Source organism: Vanacampus margaritifer, chromosome 20 (assembly GCF_051991255.1).
Source record: "Vanacampus margaritifer isolate UIUO_Vmar chromosome 20, RoL_Vmar_1.0, whole genome shotgun sequence".
NCBI classification, from domain to species: Eukaryota; Metazoa; Chordata; class Actinopteri; order Syngnathiformes; family Syngnathidae; genus Vanacampus; species Vanacampus margaritifer.
In genome coordinates this window covers 13,999,672-14,027,517 of record NC_135451.1, presented here as the reverse complement: position 1 = coordinate 14,027,517, position 27,846 = coordinate 13,999,672, and the positions used below count along the sequence as shown (strand labels likewise).

Here is a 27,846-nt window from a genome sequence, read left to right as displayed (position 1 = left end):
TAGTTGTTTTTACGATTATTTGATATATTGTATTTATTTTTCATAATTAAATGAATAGCTTTTTCGTCAAAAATATATAAATTCATCAGTTTGCTCATGTTTTCATCATCAAATAATTTACATTCCAGTTCACACATTTACATTTATTCACGGACATACAGTAATTTATATTTTAATTAATTCATCAATCCATGTTGTGTAGTCATTCATTTAACTCTGGCATAATAGAGCTTTCCAGATGTTGATCAAAAAAGGGTGGCCTCTTCTTGTTCAACGCTATTGTGCCACAAGATGGCGCAACATAACCAGTTCAGTTGAAATGCAGGCCCAAGTTTTTTTGTTTTAATTATGAGTTTTCTTTTTTGTAATTATGTATATATATTTTTAATTGTACTGGTATATTAACCAAAATACGTATGATTTATTTTAGATATATAAATGAAAAGTGTTACCACATGTCGTAAACAAAACTAACTATGCATTATAATAATAAAGATAGTACATTCTCTTTCTTCTAGATTAGACTTTTAATATCAGCCCACTCCCACAACCCTCATCGATGCCCCTCCCATCTGCAGTTGAGTAAATAAACACCCCACAGCTGACCAACCCTTGTAGAGAAATACATTACATGCGCCACTAACTGTATAAAATTGCAACCGGGCAACGCTAAATGAGGTAATAGCCGAATCAATTTCCGCAGTTGATGGAGCGACGGGACCTCACGGGATACTTCCCTCGCACCCCTTGAGGGCAATCAGCAGGTACGCTGCTCACCTGGCGGAGCAAGAAAAGCTCCCTAGCCTTACTCCGCTCAGGTGTGTGTATATCAATTAGTCGTTGCTCCCGTTGCTTCGACAGCCTACTTCCTCCAAAAGCCTACTTCCGCCAAGCGCACTAATCGTATCATAATGAAATATATAGCAGTCGTAGGAAAAATGCTTAAAATTTAGCCGATTATCGTAACGGTATGTGTGTACGCCGCATAAAATACTGAGCAAGTTCAACATTTATGACTAGAAATATCTCTCTAAACACACACCGCAGCACAAAATAATCTCTTAGATTAATCTTGGCGTGGCATCCAACAATTGGGCCTTTGATTACTTTTATGAGAAGATCTAAAGGTCTAAAAGCAATTCAGACAGTCCACAGTTATCGTTTGGAATAATTTATTGCGTTTGACACGCCTCTGTCATTTATTAAAGCTGACTGTTTTATTTATTTATTTATTTATTTTTTAAATAAAAATGTCACTCAAAACACACACTTTCCTTCCCATCAGGTCTTAAAAACATATTCAAATGGCATTTTATCACTCTTGTCGTCTCGGACGCCTGGAAATGATGTGGGATGCTTTTGTGTGTGGTTGGGGTAGGGTGGGAGAAGGGGGGCACAGTAGTAAGGGGAAGCCATGGAAATTGAGAGGGGGGGTGGGGGGGGGGGTTATTATGCCTCCACTGGGCACAGTGCCTGACTGTTGCCATGACACATCCATTGTCCCCCCCTCTCCGTGCATGGAACTCCCCAAATAAAATCTCCTTATTCTGCTCCATTAATGTTTGGTGTTTATCTTTGGAAGGGGGTTGTGGGTGGGGTGGGGGGCGTGATCCACTCATCCACTGTGTGTATTCAGCTGCACCTTATCATACACACACACAGTAAACACACAGCAAAATCAATAGTATGTTTGGATGCCAGATAAACACACAATGGAAAAAAAAAAAAAACATTTGCTGAGTGTGCCTTTACATTTGTAATATCTTGAGTCACTGCTGCTGAGCTCCTGAGTAGTATGAGTCATGAGAGGAAGGTAATCACAGGCAATGATGCGTGTGTGTGTGTGTGCGTGTTTGTGGAGACCGCTGCAGGGCAAGCCCCGTTGTGTGGAGGAATACCCTTGAGAAAATCACCACTTGGAATAGGTCTTGGGATTGCAGCCAATGGGAACGCGGCGTTCATTCGTCCCCGGAAGAAGCAACCAATCGGCGCAGCGCTTACAACTGACACCGCTCTCCTATTGGTCGTGTGTAAATCGAAGGCGTTTTCCTTTTTTTTCCCTTATGAGAGTGTGTGGCTCCCCCACAACAGCACCATCTCTGGCAGGTGGTGTCGCTCTTTAAGGAAACGGCAGCCGGGCGACCTCTAATGTCGTTTTTTTGAGCGTTTAGCGCGAGATAACCTCTATTTTCCCCCTGGTTGTTTTTTTTTTTAATTTAAAAGCGAGTTTATTTTATGTATCCAAGGCCGTGATGTGTCTCGGCAAGCCACGCGGAACGCGGCGGACGAGCTAGGGGCGAGAACGTCGGGGTTCCCCCCTTCCGCTTCTTCGAGGCTGGCTGCCACTTTTGTGGTAAAAAGAAGCCAACGACGCGTTGAACCCGTGCGGAACCAGGAACGGGCGAGTGAGGCGAGGGGAATAGAAAGAAGACCCCCAACCCCTCCTCCCGACGACCAGCACCACCACGCCGCGGCGGCTTGTCGAGCTCCCATCCCCCGGAGTTGGTGCTCTCCCCCTCGGCGGCGATATGTCGACGTGAGACGTCGAAGCTCCATTTTTGTTGGGGAGGTGGAAGTGAGCTTTTTTTTTTTTTTTTTGGTGGTGGTTAGTCGTGAACATGCGGAGCCCAAAAAGCAGCGGACGTTGGTTTTTGTTTTGAGAAGGAGGGAGGAGGAAAACGGGGGGAGGACGAAAAAAAATGAGGAAGCTTCTTCATAAGGACCCCGAAAATGACAAGAAGGTCTCGTTGTCTGTTTGGTCCTCAGGCCTGGATTTGAGCAGAACCAGGAGGAAAGGATCCCCTTGTGGTTTTGTTTGAAATTCATGCCTTTATTGGCATCACAATGACACCAAAGGAGCTCAAACGGTGTTTCGCCCACCTCTGCAAGTTGTGCCAGAGTGGCCCACAATGAACAGAAACACTTTAAACTTGGATACCAGATCGTAATATTGACATTTTTTTCTTGCTTTATTTTCCAAGTATTTCTTTGTTATCTCCCTGACTATTCAAATGGAAGTATGCTATCAGCTACCGGTGTTGCCTCTGGACAGGCCGGTTCCCAAGCACGTCCTGAGTCGCAGGGGAGCCATCAGTTTCAGCTCCAGTTCTTCGCTCTTTGGGGCCCCGGACCCCAGACAGCTTTCACAGGTAACACACTCATTGTGTAGCCACGCACTCATTGTGTAGCCAACCCCCAAATGCTTGCACTCATTTCCGAGGCCTTAAAAAGCAACACCCAGACAGCTTTTCAGACAGCTGTCTGCGGGTAAATGCATTCATTGTATTGCCTCACACTCCTTTTTTTTTGCTCATTGTGTAGCCAGCCTCCCGTTTTTTTTTGGATTAATTTTAGAGGTGTTGCATTGCAAATAAGCATCCAACGCTCCCTGATACCAAATAGTTGTAGCAGGTAAACTGGTGCTTTTTCCCCCCTCTCATTGTGTAGCCTCACACTTTTCACTCATTGTGTAGCCACCCCCCCCCCCTCCCCAAAATGGTTGCTCTTGTTCCCTATACCTAAAAAAAAAGTAGGACTACCTCCTTTGGTTTTCAGATCCCAAACAGGTGTCACAGGTTAATACACTTCCCCCCCCCCCACTCATTATTCAGCCCAACACTCTTTCCCACTCATTGTGTAGCCTCACACTTTTCACTCATTGTGTAGCCCCCCCCCCCAAAATGGTTGCTCTTGATCCCTATACCTAAAAAAAAAAAAGTAGGAGTACCTCCTTTGCTTTTCAGATCCCAGACAGGTGTCACAGGTTAATACACTTTTTTTCCACTCATTATGCAGCCCAACACTCATTGTGTAGCCACCCCTCAAATGGATGCACCCATTCCAGTGTCCTTATGAACAGCTTTAATTAAAATTGTCTGGGGATCCCAAATCCCTGATCGCCTTAACAGGTAATCATGCTCTTTTCTTTTTTTCCACTCAATGTGTAGCCAGCACTATTCAGTCATTGTGTAGCCTACACCCCCCCCCCCCCCAAATGATTACGCTCATTCACAAGGCCTTGAAAATGGCATCCAACTTCTCGTTGTTCAGGGCTCCAAAGCCATCACAGGTAAACACTCTTTTCCACTTGTGTAGCTCCACCTCCTTTTTCCTTCATTGCATAGCCACCCCTCCAATTGTTTGCGCTCATTCCTGAGGCCTTTAAAAAGCAGTATTTACCAAATAAGTCCGTAGGAATCTTGCAGGTGGTTGCCGGGTGTCTCGGCCCAAGACAAACACCTGCGAGGGTCTCACATTTGTCTTATCTTTTTTTTGTGGCTTTTTGACCACACTCCAAGTTTTTCTTTTTTTTTTTTTTTTTCCACGCGTGCGTGTTAGTTGTAGATAAAGGCCTCGTTTTGCCATTTTGCTACATCCGTCAATGGGAACACGTCGACACCACCGCACTGTTATTCATGTCAACATCTCTTTGACACATTAGTAAAAACAACATAAGTCACGCTTGAACTTCCTGCTTTGTCACTCGTGGAAATCTGCCTCCGATAGGCCAGAACACAAAAAAAAAAAAATCAACCCCTTGACCTCCTTTTTTTTTTGGGTGAATAAGTGGTGTAGGCAAAAAGTGCTTCATAATTTAGTCTCTTCTGTCAGTCACCTGGTTCTAATTTGGCGCTCATCCAGTGGAGGATTTATTTAAAGTACGAGTGGAATTTGGCTCAAACAAAAAATGTCCGGCTTCTTTTTTTTTTTTTTTTTTTGATTTTTCAATATCAGCAAATTGGTCCTTGAGTCATTTTCCTGCATATTTTTTTATGCTGGACAAGTCTACTGAATTTTAACATTGATCAGTGAAACTTTTTCATTACAAATTTTCCAAATGACCACCAAACTTTGTCGCTTTGCTCCGCCCACATTCAATGGCATAGGCAATAAAAGCCATTTGTCCAAGACTGCCTATACAATTTTGGACACTTTTTTTTTTTTTTATGTGTCCTGTAATGTTATGGTTGACTTGTCCACTGAATTCCATGCTAGTCAGTGAAACTTGTGTTCGGAGCTATTTGGGGGTCAGGAGGCTGGTTGTGTGTTCGGGGGGGGGGGCTCCTAAAATATGCCCTGGTCCATAAAATGCTTAGTCGTTACAGGCCAATGTTTATAGTTCTTCCCGTGGTTTTCTTTTTCACAGTTCGGCTCACTTGCCTTCGCTTACTACAAGAGTCGACTCTCTTGCTATTGGTGCATTTCGCTTGTCGGACATATTTACGAAGCATGAAGTCACCGCCTTGACCCCTTGAGCACCCTCTTCGCCCCCAAGCCGGCTATTAGCGCTTTGTGCACGACCCTGCCCTACATACGCATCCATGTGTGTCTGCTTTGAAGCTAGCCCGCTGTCACAGGGGGGGCCTTCTTTAAGTCTATAGTCCGGGCTATCAATGGACCTCACTGTTGTTGGGCCTTCTTGGTGCTTTAGAGCAATTGGGTTGGAATCAAGAGAAATATAGTAAGGTTTGAATCTGTTGGAAGTTCAAGGGAACTAAGATAATTCATTCACGCGTATCATTTGAACCAGGCAGTTTGGTTCACTTAGATCAGTGGTCCCCAACCCTGATCCTCAGGGACCGGTATCCAGCCTGTTTTTCATGTCTCCCACAGCCAACACAGGTGGGGGATCGTTATCAGCCTTCTCCAGAGCTCGCTGATTAGCTGATGATATGAATCACCTGTGTTGGCTGTGGGAGGCATGGAAAAACGGTCCCTGAGGACCAGGGTTGGGGACCTCTGACTTAGATGATTAGGTATTCTGCGAGTTAATTTTATTTTTCTCTCTCAAATTTGCCACTTTATAATGTCATGAATTTGTGAGTTTATTTCTCGCAAATTTGTGAGTTTTTTCCCCACAAATTTGCCACTTTGTAATGTCTCAAATATGTGAGTTTTTTCTCGGAATATTCCCCCCCACTCTAAAAAAAACTTTATATTTATACGTGGCCGTTGTACTGATGTATTAAATTTTTTACTTATCTTAGTTTCAATTTCAAACGAAAACAAAAGGTGCAGAGAGTCAGCAGCATTTCTGAATTTTTTTTTCTTCTTCTCTCCCCTGAACACGTTTTTTTTTTTTTAAATGGATCCGCAGATATTCGTCAAAATGCTTAATGTCGGCGCCGATAATCGGCCCGGCTGAAAATTGGTTTGTCCTTATTCAAAGTGTTACCACTTAGTAGAAATGGGGCTTCTTTTTTTTTTTTGGGCATCCTTCTAACCTGGTGACGGGGAAAGCAAGCCAAATACATTTTTAAAGCTCGGAACCGTGTAGCGGCAAGCTGAACTGAACTTTACACTCCATTTGCAAAAGGTCCTCAATGCACGCCAGATCTGAACCGAACCCATTTGTGTTAACTTGACATTTTTTTGTTGACCTTCTATTGGTCTACCAAGTCCAATGGCGGGCTACGCTGTCGTGAACTAGATCAATGTTTACCATTCCGAATCGGCGCGGTGCACTTGTCGTCGAGTAAAGCAAAAGACGCTCAGCAATTAGCCTTTAGCGGTTACACGTCCACAAATCCTACGTTTCGTACCATGTTTACGACTACGGGAGGTGCGTATGTACTGTATTCTCGCGGCCACTGTTGTGTTTTTTTACATGCGGTCCCGCAGGGCCTGTTGTTTGTGGAAGCGAGGCCGGACTGGCCTGGTACAACCAGGACTGTCAGGCATGTGCCTCGGCACTGTGGGCAGTGGTTTGGCCCGCCGCCAGACTCGCAGATGGCCCGAGACTCTCTTCAGTCTCTTTTTTTTTTTTTTTTTTTCTCCCTCTCTTTCGGCTAGTTTGTTCCGCTCACACACAAGCTCTCTGTTTGCTACTCTCTCTCTCTCTCTCTCTCTCTCTCTCTCTCTCTCTCCGCCACCACCTTCTTCTTCTCTTTGCCTCCGCTGATGACGACAATCCCTCTTGTAAACACGGGGCCAAGGCGGGTTAAAGACGCGAGTAAATATGTCGCTCTGTGGGAATGCTTGCAACGGTTCGTAAGGAAAAATGCAGCGGAGGAGGAGGAGGGGCGGCGTCACAAAAGGCCTCGTTTATCCGTTATTGCTGAAAGGTCTTGCTTTGATGACTCAAGTTGTGCTGGTCACTTTCTGGAATGGAGACTGAAATAAAAGGAGCAGAAGTGTGCCGCAAGGAGTCACGCGCTTCCCATCTCACACATTCATAGATTTTTTAGCAGATAATTTGACTGCCTTCGTATCCTTGCGGGTTCCACGTAGCCGCGATCTCACCACCGTGTGGCTTCCTTTTCATAGTTTGGCTTCCAGAAAACACAAAAGCCCTGTTTAGCATGCCAAGCACCGCAGTTGAGTTGAGCTCGGCCCGGCCCGCGGTACGACACGGAACGCTGAACCCCCGACCTGGCCGGCGTTTCCACCAGCGGGCGCGGTGTAGGCGGGATGCCAATAGCTGCATCAGCTACCAAAATAGTCTGCTGACATTACTCGAAAACGCTTTGAGCCGTCTCTGTGTTGTGGTCGTCCGTTTCTGCAGCTCGGTGTTTCACGGCCCCCCCGAGCCAAGCCACATCATTTGAAAATCTCATGGCAGGCTACCAAACAAAAATGTCTCGACAAGTTTATGTTTAAGGCCCCACCAGCAATAACTGTAACTGTACTCTTAACACATACAGTACAAATTAAGTACAACTTTACTCATTCTTATACATTCTGTGTTGTGCTGGGGACGATTCCTACTCTTGGAAACTATTAGTTGGGGACCTTCTCTGCCCCTGTGAACCGCAATGTTGACTCCTGACACAGCCAGATAGAGAGATCAATGAACAGATAATAATGAGATGGCGGTCACGTGGCATTGGCAGATAATCGAGGTCAGTTGCTTGGAACCGCGCAAACGCCCTTCGGGTATCTGCCGTATCGTGGCCGGCCGAATCGTCGTCATCGGAGTCGTGCTGGTCCCCGGCCCAAAAATGACTCCTCCTCCTCCTCCTCCTCCTCATGGGAGATGTTTAGACACACCGAGCGATAAGCTTGTGCGCGAGAGCCGCCGCGGATAGCGCCGCTCACTCCGCAGCCAAGCTGTGGACGTTTTCTGTGCGTGTATATGATAAGCCGTCACTGTGGGGGGGGGGGGGAGGGGGGAGGATACTTTGTTGATTCAAACTGCAGCGATAAGGCCGTGTGCGTCTGCGCGGGGCCCTCGCATTGACGTCGGTTCAGGATGTGGTAAGAATGCTGAAGTGTTTCACAAGCCTCAAAGTTTTTTTTTTTTTTTTTTTTAACCCCCTCGCTACCGACTGGAGGATTTCTGTGAAAATTCCCCCCCACCCCCCCCGGACGGTCCCGCAGGTCTGCGGGGGCCCTGTTTGTCCCCAAGCAGGGACGTGTAGTATTTGGTAAACAAACGGGAGTGAGCCCTCGCATCCTGCCTTCATTTGGACGCAAGACACTGGCCTTCTTTCTTGTTGTGTTTTCCTCTGCGAGGGGCCCCCCTCTTTATCACATGACCATTCTGTTTTTTTGTGCCGCGCTGCCGAGCGCAGTCGGCCATGAGAAGGCCCCCTCCGCGTATTAACACAGATCTGACTGACGCCATCATATTTATTTACCTTCTTTTTTTGTGTGTGTGTGTGTGTGTGGATTTAACCCCCAAATAGTTGCCGGGCCTCCTTTTTGGAGGCTAAGACAAAGTTGACTCAGGGAAGCAATTAGAGCCTGGGGATGATTGTTTGAAATGAATGAAATTCCTTTGCAGAGTAGTCAACCCCCCCCCCCCAAAAAAAAATGACTTAACCGGATGTCTTCATAGACTGCTGGTAAAAGCACCACATAAAAGGCAGTTTATGGCACTATGTTGGAGAAAAAAAAAAAGGTTGCGGATAGGTCGCTCCTTATCTCGAGCACGGGGACCAATTCAGCTCCTCTCCAGCCGGCAGCCGTCTCTCAAACTGAGCGAGCCGATCTCGTAAAGCACTCACGCAACAAGTAGATTCCAACCAGGGCTTTTTTTTCCCCCTCTTTTTTTTTTTTTTATGTGTGTGTAACATGCACACACGCCGGCCCCGGTCCGATTCGACCCTCAGTTGAGGCTTAGCACGCAGTTACTGGAATGTTGCTGCAAAGAGGTCGTAAGCTTTGGGTTCATGAAAGTGACTTTCAACCGCCGCTTTCGGTATCCGTCAAAAGGGAATAACCGCCGTCTTGTTCTGTTTGTTGACTCAGCGCGAGAAGCACCTGTCCTCTTGAAGGAAGTGCGAGAATTCCGCAACGCGGGCCGCCGGCGTAACGGTCGACTGGCGCTGAAAAAGGGCATCAGAAGGCATTGTGTCGCAATGTTGTGATGGCAGGAAGTTTGTTCGTAAAAAAAAGGCCATGAAGCGGTTCTGGTTGTGGCGCAACTCGTTAATCTGATATTGGCCTCTGCCAAAAAGAGCTTATGTTTGGCCTCCATTTTGTAATACATCAACCATAAGTTGGCTGTTCTGGCAGCACAGTTAATTAGTGGTTAGCGCAGGGGTGGGCGCACTCGGTCCTCGAGGGCCAGAGTCCTGCAGGTTTTGGATGTTTCCCTTCTCCAACACAGCTGATATATGATCAGCTCATCAGCAAGCTCTGCACAACCCTGATAACGATCCTGTTATCCCGGAAAAGGGAAACTTCCAAAAACCTGCAGGACTCCGGCCCTCGAGGACCGAGTTTGCCCACCTCTGGGTTAGCACGTCTGCCTCGCGGGGCCTACTTCGGTTTCCTTCAGGTACTTTTTTTTTTTTTTGACAAATTTCCCAGATGTGTTCTCATCAGACCGCACTCTGGACATTCAGATAATCAACCAATCACTCTCAGATTGACACCGAAAGACAATCCAGAGTCAAACCTAATAGGCACGTTCCGGGAATGTGGCAGGAAGGCCGCAGCTGAGATTCGAACCCCTAACTCTAGAACTGCGAGGCAAATGTATAAACCACTTGCCTCACCACGCTGTGTATCTCGTATCTTCCGGTCTATGCAATAGCATCAAATCCAATTTTATCCGGATCTGCTTCCGATTTGAATGGAAGATCGAGTTAAGCTCGTCTGGCAGATCTGGTCGTCATTTGCCATGCTTTTGTGGAGCATAAAATTCAAAGATCCCTTTTCGGTAACTCATATTGTATTATTTTTTTTAAGCCTTGGCGGAGGTCTCTCTGGCAAATACTAAACAGAACCAGGATAACGTTACCCCTCTGTTAAAATGTAGCAGTCAGACATTTGCGAAACGAGAAGCCCCCCCGGGGCGACTTACGCAGTCAGAGGTTTGTTCGTCACGTGACCCTGAACACCCCCCCCCCCCCCCCCCAGAGTATCGCAACCCCAGGCGGAGGAGGCTGAGAACGAGATGAGAAACAGAGCCACGATTAAATGAGGTTTTTGTGGAATTGCGCAGGGGGGGGGGACAATGGACACGCTTATTATGTTAAGAGCGCACCGCAAACGATACGGCGAGATTAGTCCGTTCTCAAGACTGCTGCCAGCGCGGACCGGACCATCTGTCCGCAACGCCAGGTGGTTCAACAAATGTAGAAAGCGCGCTAAAAGATGTTGATAAAAATTAAGTTGAACACAGTGTTCAGCCGGACGACTTCCTCGTGTGGTCAGGCCGATCTGTCAGCTTGTTGCGAAAACTGTGCTCTGTTGGCGCCGCTGTAAGAGGGAGGCGGGGTTGTCATTCTTGAACCTTGGACCATTTTCACGCAAAAGCATCAATAAGGTGTCTCCTTTAAGAGTGGTGTTTTGTGGAAAACACTACTTCACTTTTATATTTATATGCAGGATCGTGAGTGATCGGCGGTAACAACGAATACACAGAGACTGATATACTGTGCTAGAACAAATGTGCCTTTTATTCCCCGCAAACAGCAATCAACACACTTCAACGCTAAGCAGCAGAATAGAATCATCATCAGCGCTTACCTCGACACGAGACGGGAGAGCCGACGGTCCGGGTAAAACGATCGTACGTATCCCACAGCTGACTCTACCCACACCGTGCGCCGCTCCGTCTTTTATTCGTTAACGAAAAGTTGTGCGCGTGAGAAACCGGGCTTGCCAAGCCCACTCCCAGGCACCCTCGAAAAAGTGTTTTCGAAGCAGGGAGGACTATAATATAAACAAGGAAGAGTTCCCAGGTTGATTCCGCGCTCTATTTACAAATTGTCGGGCACCTGGATTCGTACAACAGTTCAGGACAACAACATATCCTTATATAAGAGGTTACATGAGGACATATCAAACCATGGTTATTTTCCACGGTGCGAGGGAATGCTTATTAATCCCGAGAACCAGTCGCAAGAAGCGTACGTTAACATGGTAGAAAAGTTTACAATAAAACCAAAGATTTTCACCTAGAACCGTTAAAAACCTTTTAAAAGGTTCGAGCAAGCGAAGCAGAAAATGATTGCTCAAAGGCTCGCTTGTCTTTCCAAAACGTCGTCATCTAATCGATCAGCGTCGGGCGCGGTGATATTTATAATGACCTCATTCCAGTGTAGTCCGGCGAATTATCTTTTCCATTCGATCCCCTGGACCCTCACCCCCTCCCCCCCCCACCTTTCACTCCTACCCACTCCCCCCTCTCCAAGTGAAAGGAGGTCATTGGCCCGGCAGATGGGGAGAAATGTTAATCCCGCCTCGTTCCACGCCAGAGGCTGTAGGACAAACGGTATTGACGCCAAACAAAGTGAAAGGCACGCGAGCGCCACTCATGCGGTCTCCAACACCGTCACGGCGTTATTTGTTGACCAATCCAGAATCCACCAAAAGGGGCTCTGAATGCCGAAACGCTTCCCACGTGGTTGTTTGGTATTAGCCAAACGTCCGCGTCACTTCAAAGCAGCCTGTGCTCCATGTGCACAGCCTTTTTTTTTTTTTGAAGCACGCTATGTATGGCTAAGTTTGTTCATTTAATGTGTATATCCTGACAACAGTGAGCCGAGAAAAAAAAAAAAAAAATCCGATAAACACACATTGTGTAGTCAGCGCATGCTTGGACACAATCTACTAATTCACACCGAGGGCCGTTGCGGTGTGTAAACACTGCTGCCTGTTGACACTAAAATACAGCTTTTTTTTTCCCCTTTTTTTTTTTTTTTGTGCAGATGACCCAACCCTGTGTCGAGATGTTTGCTCGCTGGTGAAATATTAGCTTTGTATTGACTGGCGGTATGACCTCAGAGGACACGCGCTGTCCAGTCGGTGTGTGTGTGTGTGTGTGTGTGTGTGTGTGTGTGTGTGTGTGTGAAAGACACTTTCGGTAGTCCTCAAGACGTGAGGTCATAAGTGTACGGGGAAAAAGTGCGTTTGCGTTGGTAGGAACCATCAAACGCTACCAAAATTTAGACAGACGCATGTTCGCGCTTGCATAAAGTCCATTTTAGTTTTATGTACCTGTTGAGACCTGTTTGCTAATGTTAGCATTTTCATGCAAAAAAAAGCTATGACACAATATCAATACAAGAACATGCAAGCGCATATCCAAAACACCATTTTTATTTTTATTTAATTTTTTTTAACCAGTTTATGGTTACTTTTTGTTTTGAAACGGAGGAAATTCCGAAAGCAAAAAAATGCAAAACAACTTCTTAGTTAAACGCATACAGGAAGTATGATTTGTGGTTGTAAGTGGCAAGTGCTGTTCTTTTCAAAAACTTCCACTTTTTTTTTTTTTCTCAACCCATTGTTAAATGTTAACGTTTTAAAATGGTTGGCTTTTGGGTGTAAAGACCCAAAACTAGAGATAGACCGATGTGGTTTTTCCAAGTAACGATTATTATATTACGATATATTATATAACGATATTTGGAGCTCATATTCGTTTTTCACAAAGTGGAAAATATTGGAATAAAAAAAAAAAATACAAATGCTAGCTATTATTTATTTTTAAGCATATGTTTATTGAACAACAATTAGGGTTCATAAATTACTGGAGTTAAAAAAAAACCCAAACATCTTAATCAATAGACATCTTTGTTTTAAAAATCTAACAAAGTTTAGGGATCTTCCCCGGGACAAGCAGCATGTCTTCAAAAGTTAAATAAAAACTTAAAGCATCGAGCTCCCTATTGTTTGCTACAGTAAATAAAGATTTTAACATTTCAAAATATCTGAAGTATTAAAATGTTCCTTATTTTCTACTTCAAACAAAAACAGAAGGTGCAGAGAGTTCCCTGGGTCAGAAGAATCTATGAAAATTTAAAAAATTATTATTATTTTTTTTTTTCCCCTGAATTTTTTTTAAAATGGATCTCTTTCCAGCCGTATGATTCTTCAAAATGGCCGATGATGATATTAGCCAAAATGCTGAATATCGGCGCCGATAATCTGTCTATTACCAACAGTTACCACAAAACTGGCTTTCCGCTAGATTAAACCTCCGCTTATCGCGGGAAGAACAGAGTTGAAAATAGAGAAACCATTTACAATTTGAATCGTTTTACACACTTCTGAAACGCATTAAAAAACGAATGGTCGCCCGGCACTGTCGATACCTTTGACGCCAAACAGCCAGTAGCGACCGTTGCTGTAAATGTGAATGGGGCTTTTTTCGAAACCCGACCCTCAAACTCGGTCATCAGCCGTCCGGCCAAGCGTCGTCGAGGTAGACGTCCAGTAATACGGGCTTTTTGTGGAATGGGAAACTCTAGCCTCGGGCGGGGGGCGGGGTTGGGGGGTGGGGCGGCCTGTAGGGTGTTGAGAGCACGGAGACGAGCTAGTGCAGAACCCCCCCCCAATCCCCACAGCAGGTGTGTGTTGACAGAGCAAACACACACTCGCTCGCCACAGTTACGTCTGCTACGAGTGCGCCCGTGACTCAGCCTCCCCCCCGCCGAGCCACGCCGCACATGCGACTCAGCAGCCGTCCATGTCGGGCGGCGTGTTCCTGTGACGAGGTCAACAGGAGCGCGGCGACTCCGAGGCGAAAAGAAAACCGTCTGTTCTTTCGGCTGTGAAAGGGAACAGAAACTCGGGAGGAAAGTACCCAAAAGAATAGAGTCTTTGGCCGATGCCGTTATGCCGTGATGCAAAGTTTAACACGTCAGTTCCAGGCTCATAAAACATTTACCGTAATATTCTTATATGTCATACACACGCAAAGAAATAAACCACTTAGTGACTGTGTGATATGGACAACATTTTATATCTCTATTTTTTGCCAGATCTCTCTGACACAATTAGAGCTATCAAAATTCGATTAATCAACAAGTAATCGATTATCAAATTGATCGACAACTATTTTCACAATTGAGTAATCGTGTGGAACCATTTTTTTTAATTTTATTTAAAATGGTCCAAATCCTCTGATTGTTCACTGATTCTGTAGTCCTTGATGAAAGAAGACTGATTATCTTCTGTCTTTAATCAAAATAAGACATTTGCAAACATATGTTTTTGCTTTGCAAAACAATGGCCCGAACCAGTAACATAGTACAACATCAATCCCACTTTTTTTTTTTTTTTAAATCACTATACGAATACAAAGTACGAAATAAACACCAAGCACTCATTAATAAACAGGAATCACCCCCCAAAAAATGCTTTTGTGATACACTTAAATGCAAAATTAAAATGAATCCGATTAATCGATTGAATAATCGATAGATTAATCGATTCTAAAAATATTCAATAGTGACAGCACTAGATACGATAACGAGATTACGAAAGGTTCGGGGGTGGGGGGGTGCAAAATATCAATCCTTAAGGATGTGTACACGCCACACATGGGTCAAAAATAACCCAACTATGGGTCAAAAATGGAACTATCCTCTACTTGGGTCTGTTTGACCCAACTGAGTTAAGAAATGGGTCTTTTGGTGTAAAACAACTGGTAAATATTGGTTACTGGGTATTTATTTATTTTGATCCATAATTGGGTTACTTTTGACCCAACTGTCTTGGGTGAACCTTGCCTACTTTCCCTTGCGCCTTCTGTGGAGGAATTACAAAGAAGCCAGAGGGAAGAAAAAAAAAATGTGTGTGCGTGTACACAGCTGACACACACCTCACGTTTGGTTGATAATAGCGGCGTGAGCGCCGTATCTGCAGGATGATACAGCGTTGCGACACGTTTATCAAGTGTTTATGTACACACGCACAAACGCGGGTCAGATGAAAGGCCAGAGTGTCGCAACATTGCGCCACCCGCCTCGGTTATTGCGCTCTAAACTCGCCAAAGTGTTACTTTACAACCCTTAATGATTATCTCTTTTTATGTGCGTTTACACAGAGACGCGGGGCCATCTCCTACGACAGCTCGGACCAGACGGCGCTATACATTCGTATGCTAGGTAAGTGTTTCCTTGACGGGGGATCGTGTCCATTTTGGTGCCATTGTGTTTATATTGGGAGCTGGTTTCAAACCGGATTAAAATGGATGACAAGATTCTCGACTCATAAGACTTTTAAAATGCGTTCTGGCTTTGCTAGTGCTAATGATCTGATTAGTGTTTACATCGATCCAAAAAAATGTTATCCTCATGATGGCTAAGCTTGTTTTGCCTTGGTGGAGGTAATCCAAACTGTATATTGAGCATCCTCCGCAGTTTGTTTCACTTGATTGACATGGAATTGATCGTAACAGGATGTACCAAAGTGTCGAGCAACAATGCTTGAAATTGAACAGGAAGTCGGCCATTTTGGTGTGAGGCAGCCATTTTGAAAGAGGCCTAAATGCGAGGAAAAAAATGAACCCCGAGAAATTGGGTGGGCCATGGTTCATTGCCTGCATTGAAACAGGAAGTTGTTCATTTTAAGCAGACATTTTCAGGCAAAATCCTCGAAAAAGAGGCAAGCAAAAAGGACCCGTGCTTGAAGTCAGCCATTTTGATTTGAGTCAGCCATTTCAGGCCTTTAACAAATTTCAACTCGGGAATTCGACCCGCAAACGGCGGCAGACGCGCGACCCCGAAGCCGTTTTTGGTTCGCAACAGAGTTTCAAATGCTTTCATCTGTTAAATAGCGGCGCAAAAGGAGGAAAGGGAAACATTTATTTGCGTGAAGCGGGCGCCGCCATTTAGAGAAAATCTGGTGTCCGCTGCAAAATCGAAGAAACGTGCAGAAGCCTGAACGGCTTCCAGTTGTTGATGTTGTGAGCCAACAGATGCTCCGTGTGTGTTTTGGTTTGAGCCGAGTAAAAGCGCTTTAGCTTTTTTTTTTTTTTTTTTTTCCTTTTTAATCCTTTCACTCAGCCGAGTACAACGCCGCTTTCTCCCCTACGTCACTGCCGGCATCTGTCTTTGTGGATGGATTCTATTCGCCGCACGCTCACACAGCAGCCCGGTGTCATCCCGCCATCACTGAGAGTGACATTTTTCCATGTACTGTACAATTAATACCTTTAAAAAAAATAAAAATAAAAAATTCACTTGCTGTCGGCTGAAGATGACATCACCTGTGCTGAGGAAGTAGGTAACGACCAATCAAAACGGGTCAGCCATGATTGGTCGTGACTCGTTACCTACTTCCTCAGCACGGGTGATGTCATCGTCAATCGACAACAAGTGCTTTAAAAAAATAAAATAAAATATTAATTGTACATGAAAAGTAATGATTATTTCAAATTCTGGACAAAATATTATCTTTTGACTACTGAAATTGGCTCAATGAGTCAAGTATCCCTTTAAGTCTTTTTTTTTTCTTTCTTCAGAGAGAAAAAAAAAGTATCCCTTTAAGTCTTTTTTTTTTCTCCAGAGAGAAAAAAAAAAGTATCCCTTTAAGTCTTTTTTTTTTCTCCAGAGAGAAAAAAAAATAAAGTATCCCTTTAAGTCTTTTTTTTTTCTTTCTCCAGAGAGAAAAAAAAGTATCCCTTTAAGTCTTTTTTTTTCTTTCTCCAGAGAGAGAGAAAAAAGAAAAAGTATCCCTTTAAGTCTTTTTTTTTCTCCAGAGAGAGAGAGAAGAAAAAGTATCCCTTTAAGTCTTTTTTTTTCTCCAGAGAGAGAGAGAAAAAAAAGTATCCCTTTAAGTCTTTTTTTTTTTCTCCAGAGAGAAAAAAAAATAAAGTATCCCTTTAAGTCTTTTTTTTTCTTTCTCCAGAGAGAGAGAAAAAAGAAAAAGTATCCCTTTAAGTCTTTTTTTTTCTTTCTCCAGAGAGAGAGAAAAAAGAAAAAGTATCCCTTTAAGTCTTTTTTTTTTTCTCCAGAGAGAAAAAAAAGTATCCCTTTAAGTCTTTTTTTTTTTTCTCCAGAGAGAAAAAAAGAAGAAAAAAGTATCCCTTTAAGTTTGGTAGCAAACAGGCAAATTCCTGCGCGGTAGTTCATCTGTCAAGAACTCAAAAAATGGCCGCCTCAAACCAAAATGGCTGACTTTTTGGCGGGTCAACTCCATGTTCAACATCATTTCCATGATCAATTTCTTGTTGCTCAATGAAACTTTTCTGTGGTTGGATTTTCAAACAAGTCATTTATTTCTAAATTTGAACCTAAAATGGCCGTTTCAAACCAAAATGATGGACTTTGACGTGTCTATTCAAGCTTGGGGTCTTGAGACTTTTTGTAGGTCCACTCGTCAGACTTAGACTTCCAAATCAAATTAATGGCCCATGGTAAAAAAAAAATATATATATTTTTTAAACTTTGACGTTAGAATGGCTGACTATTTTGTGTATCTGGTAAAAATGTCCGCTCCAAAACCAAAATGGAAGACTTAATGCATCTATTCAAGCAAGGGTTGTTGAAACTGTGTGCAAATGGCCGCCTCGAACCTAAATGACCTTTTGTGTCTTTTCAGGTACGTGTTTTTGAAACTTTTTTTTTTTTGTGTGTGTGTGTGTGTCTTTTTGCGGGTGCTTCTTTGTATGTGTGCGTGCGCGCGTGTGTGTTGGTGCGAGTGTGAGAATTTTAATGCAATTAGAAGCGCCATGCTGGAAACACACACTGCACTCTTGTACACACCCCCTTTTTAACACATTCACCGCCAGCCCCCGTAGAAACGGATCCTTGATGAGGTCAAAATGGCCGCCAATGGCAGTGAATGCGTTAAACGATTCGGCATCTCCGTCCGGCTGCCGCTAAAGTTCTGGAGCCGATTACAAAAGATAGGCTTGAGTATCACCTTCACAGGTTCTGTGTTGTGATGACATCGCATGCCCGACATCCTTGTCTGTCCTCTTCTCCTGTGTGTGTGTGTGTGTGTGTGTGTGTGTGTGTGTGTGTGTGGTTTGCACATTTTCAACACCATACACACTCAATGGTGGGTTCTCACCACAACCGAACCCCTAACCGCTCGGCTTTTCGGCTTTTCGGAGGGTTTATTTTCTTAATTGGAACACGACTGAGAGGTCGTGGTGTCTTTACTAAGGGGGGGGGGGGGGTTTAAAATGAAACATAACCATATCTTTGCCAATAATCACGAGTCATCTTCCTATGTCATCTGTCAGACTCGTGCCTTAAATAATCAACCGTGTCGTCCATTTCATGAAATAACTGCTCCAAATTGAGTAGATGCCTTGTTTTTCTTTTATGCAATATTAAAAAAAATATAATAATAATAATAATAATTTTTTTACACTGCTACAAATGTTGCCTGCTGCTAAAAGTTTATACACTTTTCCCATCGAGGCGTTTACATTTTCTCACATTTCTCTCTAGTCATTAATTTCCTTCATTTGTAAAAGGGAAAAAAAAGACAATATGAAGCAATATTCAAATTCAAAGTAAAAGAAATGAAAGGGGACAGAAAGAAGTAAAACTGGTTTTGTCTGCCCCTCATCAACTAAAAAAAAACACTAAATAAATGCAAGATGCTTTCAGAGTAAAAAGCACTACAAAATAATAAAAAAATAATAATAATTTCAACTGCGTGTCCTTGTGCTATACATATTTTTGCGCGCTTTTATACATTTTTTAAATATACAAATAGACTGAGAAGATTTTGTTTTACACCTTGAGTTGAAACGCATCTTTCTTTTTGTTTTTGTTCTATATTAAGGTTTGGGGAGAAAAAAAATGTCTGTTTCCCTTTTTATAAATTTAATTTGTATATTAACTGGTAAAATTTCATGATGGGCTTTATATAATATTTTAAGGCGGTAAAACTCCATCAATTAATAAAATTTTAAAAAATTTAGTTTTATAAATAATGGATTAGTGTGGTCTCTGTATCCACAACCTCAAACACGAATAGCACGTTTCTGTAAATCTCAATGTACAAACCTTCATAAATTTGATAAAATAGGTACATTAGTGTAAAAAAATAAAATAAAATGCATGCAAAATTGCACACAAAAAAATCCACAAAAGAGGGAGGCCTTTTTATTTGCTAAGATTTTTTATCATTTATTTAAAAAATTTTTTTTTTTGTCTTGTTACTCGTGCGCCTTCGAAACACATTATGTACTCCATTACTTTTTCGCAAAAAAAGTCTGAACTTTTTTTAATTTTTTTTTTATTTAGATTTTTTCCCATTTAAGTTCCATTGGCTTTTCTTAACTATGATTATTACGATACCGCCATTTTTCTCATATAATATTTTTTAAAAATTGTTATCATTTTAAAAATATATATATATTTTTTGTCTTGTTACTCGTGCGCCTTCGAAACACATTATGTACTCCATTACTTTTTCGCAAAAAAAGTCTGAAGTTTTTTTTTTATTTTTATTTAGATTTTTCCCCATTTAAGTTCCATTGGCTTTTCTTAACTATGATTATTACGATACCGCCATTTTTCTCATATAATATTTTTTAAAAATTGTTATCATTTTAAAAATATATAAATATTTTTTGTCTTGTTACTCGTGCGCCTTCGAAACGCATTATGTACTCCATTACTTTTTCGCCAAAAAGTCGGAACTTTATTTTTTTTTACTGTATTTAGATTTTTCCCCATTTAAGTTTCATTGGCTTTTCTTAACTATGATTATTACGATATCGCCATTTTTCTCATATATTTTTTAAAAATTGTTATCATTTTAAAAAATATATTTTTTTTTTTTGTCTTGTTACTCGTGCGCCTTCGAAACACATTATGTACTCCATTACTTTTTCGCAAAAAAAAGTCTGAACTTTTTAAAAAAAAAATTATTTAGATTTTTTCCCATTTAAGTTCCATTGGCTTTTCTTAACTATGATTATTACGATATCGCCATTTTTCTCATATAATATTTTTTAAAAATTGTTATCATTTTAAAAAATATATATATTTTTTTGTCTTGTTACTCGTGCGCCTTCGAAACACATTATGTACTCCATTACTTTTTCGCAAAAAAGTCTGAAGTTTTTAATTTTTATTTTTATTTATTATTTATTTTTTTATTTAGATTTTTTTTTTTTAAGTTCCATTGGCTTTTCTTAACTATGATTATTACGATACCGCCATTTTTCTCATATAATATTTTTCACTTGCATCCAAAACAAAATTTACACATCTTTGTGGCTCACATCCTCACGCACAAATAATTTACACAAATTTATGAACAACTCACACACACACACACTACACACACATTTGTGCTGCAATTGCATGAGCCATGAGGAAATAAGTGCAAATTTCTTCCAGGAGATGTGAGAGTAAGAAGTCAGGTTGGATTTGAACCGGAACGACGAAGCGCCCATCCGTATCTGTGCATCGACTTCCGAAACCTTCACAGTGAGTACGATTTGGTTATATGTGTGTTTTCCAGCCCCCCCCCCCCCCCCCTTCCCCATCAACACCTTTTCAATGACATCACAACACAGACTCATTTGTGTGTGTGTGTTTGTGTGCCTCACGCTGCTGTGTTTCCAGCTTGCAGTTGCGGTTTATTCAGTCATGTTGCTTTTGTGTGTGTGTGTGTGTGTATGTGTGTGAGTGAGAGAGAGAGAGAGAGAGCGAGAGCGAGAGCACTGACAAAGCAGGTCTGCCGTGCGAGGCCAGACAAAAAGGCTTACTGGTGGGCGGCTTCGTCAGCACCGAGCCGAGTGCGGAAGTCATGTGACCAGCTTGCGCTTCACAAAACGGCAACAGTCGTCTTGACTTAACTTAACCATTACGTGTGTATGTGTGTGTGTGCGTGTGCGTGCAGCGCGCCTGGGCAGCGAGTCGGAAGCGGCGGCGGGCTCGGCCCCCGAGAGAAGGGTGCGCCGGCTGCTCAGCCTCCAGAGGTACCTGCACTCGTCCCGTCTGCTGCGGGGGGCCGCCCAGCAGATCCCGCTCCCCATCCTCGACGAGGACTACACTGGACAGGCCCGCGTAAGATCGGCTCGCACCCGTGGCACGTACACGCGCGAGACTCGCGAGAAAGTCAAGTCAAGTCAAGGCGAGGGAGGAAATGATCCATCAAATAACTCCCAATAGTTTGGTTAGGGGGGGAAAAAAAGTTCACACTAAATATCTGGCTTGAAGCGACCCCAAGTGGACGACTATAAGAATTGCACCTCACATGCTCATTATTTTGTTTGGTAATAAAAATGAATACAATTCAATTGGTAGGTTCACCTGTGAAAGTTAGCGTGCACTTAAGACTCTTCCTGCAATTTCACCCCAAAGCCCAATATGCCAAACTTTTTGTGAGCAAAGCTAGATGCCTCATTGAAAGCCAAATCGTACATTTATGTCGCTGCCATATTGGATGTGTCAAAGTACAATATGTGAAAATGCCGTTTTCATTTGCTGTTTGGCGATGTAACAACCATTTTACACTCAACATACTGCTGACTTTTATGATTAACACCATGAACAAATAGTAAATAATGAATTTATCAAATGATTGCCTTTACAAAATCCATGAAATGCAAGCATTAGTGCTCTTTATTAAAACTCAGAAGTCACATCTACATTTCAGGATCTGGTTTTTAGAAACAGAAAACTGATTAGTGTGTATGTTTGCGTATTTGGGAAGCTGATGTACTTGTGTAGGTAGTGTATGAGACAGAATCTGCCACATTAAACATGGCGGACGAACAGGCGTATTACAGCAACAGGCCGTATTGCTGACTTTATGATTAACAACGCCAATGACAAATAGTAAATAATGAATTTATCAAATGATTGCCGTTACAAAATCCATGAAATGCAAGCATTAGTGCTCTTTATTAAAACTCATAAGTCACATCTACATTTCAGGATCTGGTTTTTAGAGACAGAAAAAGGCAAACATAAATATAATTGGTTGTTTTTGTTGTCCATCTATTTCCTGATTCGTGTGTACCGGTATGTTTGTGTATTTGGGAAGCTGATTTACTTGCGTTAGTGTATGGGACAGAATGTGCCACATTAAACATGGCGGACGCACGGGCGTATTACAGCAACAGGCCGTACGTAACCTGCTCAATGAGGCATCTTCCAGTGACCACTCTCAATGTTTACTATAAATATTCTTTGCATCATCATGGTCAAGGCGCTCTCTTGTTTTGCAGTGCATGCTGGAGAAAGTGGGCAACTGGAATTTTGACATTTTCCTCTTCGACAGGTTGACCAATGGTATGTACCAAAGTCACAGGATTCATGTATGTCCCAATGGCGCCATCTACAGGTTGCCTAATGCATCGCATGGAAGCTCAGTTGCAATAGAACATGAAATCAACCACAAATGCATTTCTTTTTGTGATGTTATGATCACGCCAAATCTCTTTTGCAAACCAAAACAGCATCACCTACAAGCACTTGTTCACCATCCGTGCAGGAAATAGCCTGATCACGCTGACGTTCCACCTGCTGGACCAGTACGGCCTGGTGGAGCTGTTCCGTCTGGACGTGGTTCGGCTGTGGCGCTTCCTGGTCCTGGTCCAGGAGGACTATCACACCCACAACCCTTACCACAACGCCGTGCACGCCGCCGACGTCACGCAGGCCATGTACTGCTACCTGCGGGAGCCCGTGGTGAGGCGCGCGGCACTCTGGTGCCGTATATGGTAGCGCTGTTGGAATCTTGAGGTCTCGATGCTAACGCGCGTGCGTCCGACGCAGCTGTCCAAGTCTCTGACGTCCTACGACATCTTGCTGGGCCTGCTGGCCGCCGCCACTCACGACCTGGACCACCCTGGAGTCAACCAGCCCTTCCTCATCAAGACTGACCACTATCTGGCTTCACTCTACAAGGTGACGTGGCATCACTGATACTAGCTACCCTCAAATGAAGTTAGGAGGTAGCCGTAAACATACGAATGAACATTTGATCATTCTTTCATTTTTTTTTGTTGTTGTTTAAGACTTGATGACTAAAATGACGTTATCTCAAAAAATTGACCTTGTTTCTTTATTTTTCACTTTATTTTAGTACAAAATTATTCACTTAACTCATTCACTGCCATAAATTCATTAGTTTAAACATTTTTCCACTTTTGTTAACAAGAGAATGAAAACCTAGAATTGTTTTTATTGTACATTTAGAACAGATAGAAAATGTGTGATTAATCGTGAATTAACTAGTGAAGTCATGCAATTAATTACAATTAAACATTTGAATCGCCTGACGATTAAATAAAATTAATTAAAAAAAATGTTTTCTTTTGAATCTTTTCTTTTTAAAAAAAATAACTAGTGAAGTCATGCAATTAATTACAATTAAACATTTGAATCGCCTGACGATTAAATAAAATTAATTTAAAAAAAATTGTTTTCTTTTGAATCTTTTCTTTTTAAAAAAAAATAACTAGTGAAGTCATGCAATTAATTACAATTAAACATTTGAATTGCCTGACGATTAAATAAAATTTATTTTAAAAAAATTGTTTTCTTTTGAATCTTTTCTTTTTAAAAAAAAAATAACTAGTGAAGTAATGCGATTAATTACAATACTCTTTAAAAAAAATAATAATAATTTAATTGCCTGACGCCCCTAATTTTTAATAATGTTTTTTTATTTTATCTTTTTTTTCCTTCTTGTAGTGTTCCAATAAATTACACCAAATTACAATGTTTTCTTGCAACAATTTCTTTCTGTACATATTGACTTTGCTTGAATTGTTACATTTTTTTCTCTTGCAACTTTTTTCCCCCTTTTTTTTTTTTTGGACAAATTAGCATTTATTTTTGTAATTATTTTTTTTTATTTTATTTTTATTTTTATAATTATTATTGTTATTTTTGTAGGACTTTATTCTCAAATAATTTTCTTCTAAAATTTTGACTTAAGTCTGGTGAAATAAAATTTTAAAAAATTACCGGTAAGTTGCGACTTTTCTTTTCACAATACTGTACATTTTCTCCTGTTAGTTTTTCCTCTCATTGATAATTTTTTTCCTAATTTATTCTCAACCGACTTTTATTGAAATGTTTACTTTGCACTCAATATTTTTTGCTTTTGATTCTATGAAATATGATTTTTTTTTTTTCATGTAAAATGGCAACTTTTTGTAAAAGCTACTTTTTTTTTTCTTTTTTTTTCAAAATAGCTTGTCATTATTTTCCCACAGATTGCACTGTTTTCCTTTTCAACTTTAGCCTTGTCAATGATGATCTTACTCTCATAATAACTTTTATCATTCCTATTCCACAGAATACCTCAGTCCTGGAGAACCACCACTGGAAGTCTGCCGTGGGTCTGCTGAGAGAGACGGGCCTCTTCTCGCACCTGCCTACCGAAGACAGGTCCGCCCGCTTCCGCTTATGACGATGACATCACAGTCTGTTGGGCATTTTGATTGACGCGTGTGTTCCTGCACGCGCGCCCGCAGCTTGAGCCTGGAGAGGGATCTGGGCTCGTTGATCCTGGCCACGGACATCAGCCGGCAGAACGACTACCTGTCCAGGTTCCGTCTGCACCTGGACCAGAGCAACCTGTGCTTGAGTAACGCCAGCCACAGACACTTTGTGCTACAGGTGCTACTTCCTTCCTCTTACCACAATAAAGTCACATTTCTTCAATTAAGCTTTTTTTTTTTTTTTTTTTTTTTTTAACCTCATGATACTTTGATTTCCTAAATCGATGACCCTTGTTTTGTTGGTTGCAGATGGCGCTGAAGTGCGCCGACATCTGTAACCCGTGCAGGCCGTGGGAGCTGAGCAAGCAGTGGAGTGACAAGGTCACCGATGAGTTCTTCCAACAAGGTTCGACAGCGCGTTCAAAGACTCTTCATTGAGAGCCTCCGTTTTTTTTGTGGCGCCTTCACCAGTTTTCCGTTAAATATTCCCCCGCGCAGGTGATGTTGAGAAGAAGCACAGACTAGAAGTCAGCCCACTTTGTGACCGAGCCAATAACACAGTGGGCAACATTCAAATAGGTGAGGGGCACTTTATTAGGTACGCCGACGCTGATTCATCAAAATTCTGAACACCGTTTGTTTGAAGGGCGGAAATATTATGCAACATACTTCACACATTAAAAAAAAAAAATCTTTAGCGTAATGATGCAATTGCTTGCTTAAGTCATTTTTTTAACACTTCAGAAAACAACAACAAATGTTAGTTTTTTACATTTTGTAGCCTAGTGGCATGATTAGTTGGGACAATTATTTTGTAATTCTTTTTTCACATTCACGGTGTTCTGACTTTTCTCGTAATGTTTTTTTTTTTCTCACAGTGTTGGAATATTACAACTACCTTTATTATTATTATTATTTTTTTAATTCATTTTTGTAAAATTAGGACTACTGCAGTAAAAGTGAAAAGTAAAATTATTTTTTTAAGGATTTTTAAAAAAAACTTTTTCCTTACAAAAAAAAATTCATTATTTGCGTAAATAATAACTTTTATCCTCACATTTGGTCTTGTTTTGACAAAAATGACAACCTTAATTATTTGTAAATTTTCTTATTGAATGTATTCACTAATATTTACTTTTTTATTTATTTATGTATTCTGGCAATATTGTAAATTTTTCCCCTCCATAAAATTTTGAAAGGACTTTTTTTTTTTACTGTAAAATTATTGCTTTAGTCTCAATTCTGACTTAATTTAGTGACAAATTATGATTTTTTTTTTCCCCCATAAATTTCTTTTGGAACAAGCCACCCCCCGAGATTTATTTTTTTCTTTCTTATTTGAAACTAATGCGGTAAATTAAAAAAACAAAAATTACATTATTTGCGTAAATAAGAATTTTTATCCTCACATTTGGTCTTGTTTTGACAAAAATGACAACCTTAATTATTTGTAAATTTTCTGATTGAATGTATTCACTAATATTTACATTTTTATTTATTTATTTATGTATTCTGGCAATATTGTAAATCTTTCCCCTCCATAAAATTTTGAAAGGACTTTTTTTTTTTTTTACTGTAAAATTATTGCTTTAGTCTAAATTCTGACTTAATTTAGTGACAAATTATGATTTTTTTCCCCCAAATAAATTTCTTTTGGAACAAGCCACCCCCCGAGATTTATTTTTTTCTTTCTTATTTGAAACTAATGCGGTAAATTAAAAAAACAAAAATTACATTATTTGCGTAAATTATAACTTTTATCCTCACATTTGGTCTTGTTTTGACGAAAATGACAACCTTAATTTTCCACTACATTATTTGTAAATTTTCACTAATATTTACTTTACTTTTTTTTATTTTATTATTATTATTTTTTTTAAAATATGCAAATATGTACTTAAATGTTTGTGTTTTTCGTCAGGCTTCATGACGTACGTGGCGGAGCCCCTGTTCGCCGAGTGGTCCCGCTTCTCGGACACGCGTCTGTCCCAGACCATGCTGGGCCACATGGGCCTCAACAAGGCCAGCTGGGGCAGCCGAGAACAGAGCCCGAGCCCAGACCCACCGCCTCCACCACTAGCGCAAGCCTCTCCAAAGACAAACCTCAGGGAAGGGGAGTATCCTGACGCCTCTTGACACGCACACACACCCGCGCGCGCACACACTGGGGGGAGCGCCTTGATCCCATTAAGTTTGATTTTATTTTTTTTTTTCCTCTCGCTAAACCACTGATTTTATTTAATTTATTTAATATGAATTGTTTTTGGACGTAGAGCAATACGTAGATACCTCATTTGGCGCCTGCTGTAATTTCCCTTTTTAATTTTTTTTTTTTATTTATTTGTCGCTCCAGAAGACATTTGAAGTGCCATTTGATGACGAGTATTCACACGCACGGTTACGTGCGCGTGCGTGCGTGCGTCACGTCTGTATTGATTCTTCCTCAAAAAGTGACAAGCCCAGTCGTTTGCTGCCTCTCGACCAACCCAGACTGTTTACTACATCTTCTTTCCACGCATACACACGCTCACACAATTGGAAGCACAAACCAGCGGAAAGCCGCATGTACATACACTTTTTTTTTTTTTTTGGGAAGCACAACACAGTTGAAGCCATACTCGTTCACACACTCACTCATTCACACACTTTTTTTGGAAGCAAAGCTGTTGAAGCCATAAACATGCGCTTGTTCACGTACTTTTTTTTTTTGGGAAGCACAAAGCAGCTGAAGCCATACACACACACACACACGTGTTGGGTTTACATTACTAGTGGGGACATCTCATTGACGCAATGCATTTCCTTAACCCTTACCCGAACCTTAACCATCACAACTGACTGCCTTACCCTAACCCCAACTAAAACCCAATTCAAACCTAAACTCTAAAACCCAAGTTTTGACCCTCAAAAAGGGGTTTGGACTCCTGGACCCCACAATGATAGTAAAAACCCAGAAAACGGTCCCCATGATGTGATATAAACCCGCACACACACACACATTGAACTCTTCCGCTCTGAGCCTCTCAGGGTTGTCATAGAAGAAAACGGAGGATGATGATCCTCTGTCTTAAAGGGCCACACACACAATCACAAACTCGCTCTCACACACGCAAGCTGTACAGACAAATGCCTTACGACTATGCACAAGCGACAAGCTAAGTGACCAAACTCGCCATGACGATGAAGATGACAACCACATTCCACGGTGTGAAACCCTCCCGTGAAGATCGCAGGTGTTTGTTTCCCCCCCCCCTTCCCCCCCTCCCTCGCTGTTGAAAAAGTGCTGT

The 27,846-nt window shown here is 41.7% G+C and overlaps 1 protein-coding gene across 3 annotated transcripts; it reads left to right on the top strand.

Moving 5' to 3' along the window:
* The first annotated feature begins 2,078 nt into the window (after window positions 1-2,078).
* On the top strand, window positions 2,079-27,332 carry pde7a (phosphodiesterase 7A). 3 transcript variants are annotated; one of them, XM_077554742.1, is made up of 12 exons: window positions 2,079-3,149; window positions 15,230-15,290; window positions 20,499-20,585; window positions 21,001-21,167; window positions 22,334-22,397; window positions 22,600-22,796; window positions 22,884-23,015; window positions 24,415-24,506; window positions 24,593-24,737; window positions 24,869-24,965; window positions 25,058-25,138; window positions 26,481-27,332. In XM_077554742.1, the coding sequence occupies exons 1-12, from the start codon at window positions 3,012-3,014 to the stop codon at window positions 26,693-26,695; spliced, it is 1,476 nt and encodes a 491-aa protein (XP_077410868.1). In that variant the 5' UTR covers window positions 2,079-3,011; the 3' UTR covers window positions 26,696-27,332. The 3 variants fall into 3 exon arrangements, with proteins under 3 accessions (XP_077410868.1, XP_077410867.1, XP_077410869.1); XM_077554741.1 differs by having other exon boundaries at window positions 20,496-20,585; XM_077554743.1 differs by lacking the exon at window positions 20,499-20,585.
* Window positions 27,333-27,846: the final 514 nt, after the last annotated feature.

What these genes read in the sequence shown, in the direction of transcription:
- pde7a (XM_077554741.1), top strand. Translation starts at nt 3,012, where the DNA reads ATGGAAGTATGCTATCAGCTACCGGTGTTGCCTCTGGACAGGCCGGTT. An exon ending in ACCCCAGACAGCTTTCACAG is followed by an intron (nt 3,150 to 15,229) that starts GTAACACACTCA and finishes GCGTTTACACAG; the next exon opens with AGACGCGGGGCCATCTCCTA. An exon ending in CGATGAGTTCTTCCAACAAG is followed by an intron (nt 24,966 to 25,057) that starts GTTCGACAGCGC and finishes TCCCCCGCGCAG; the next exon opens with GTGATGTTGAGAAGAAGCAC.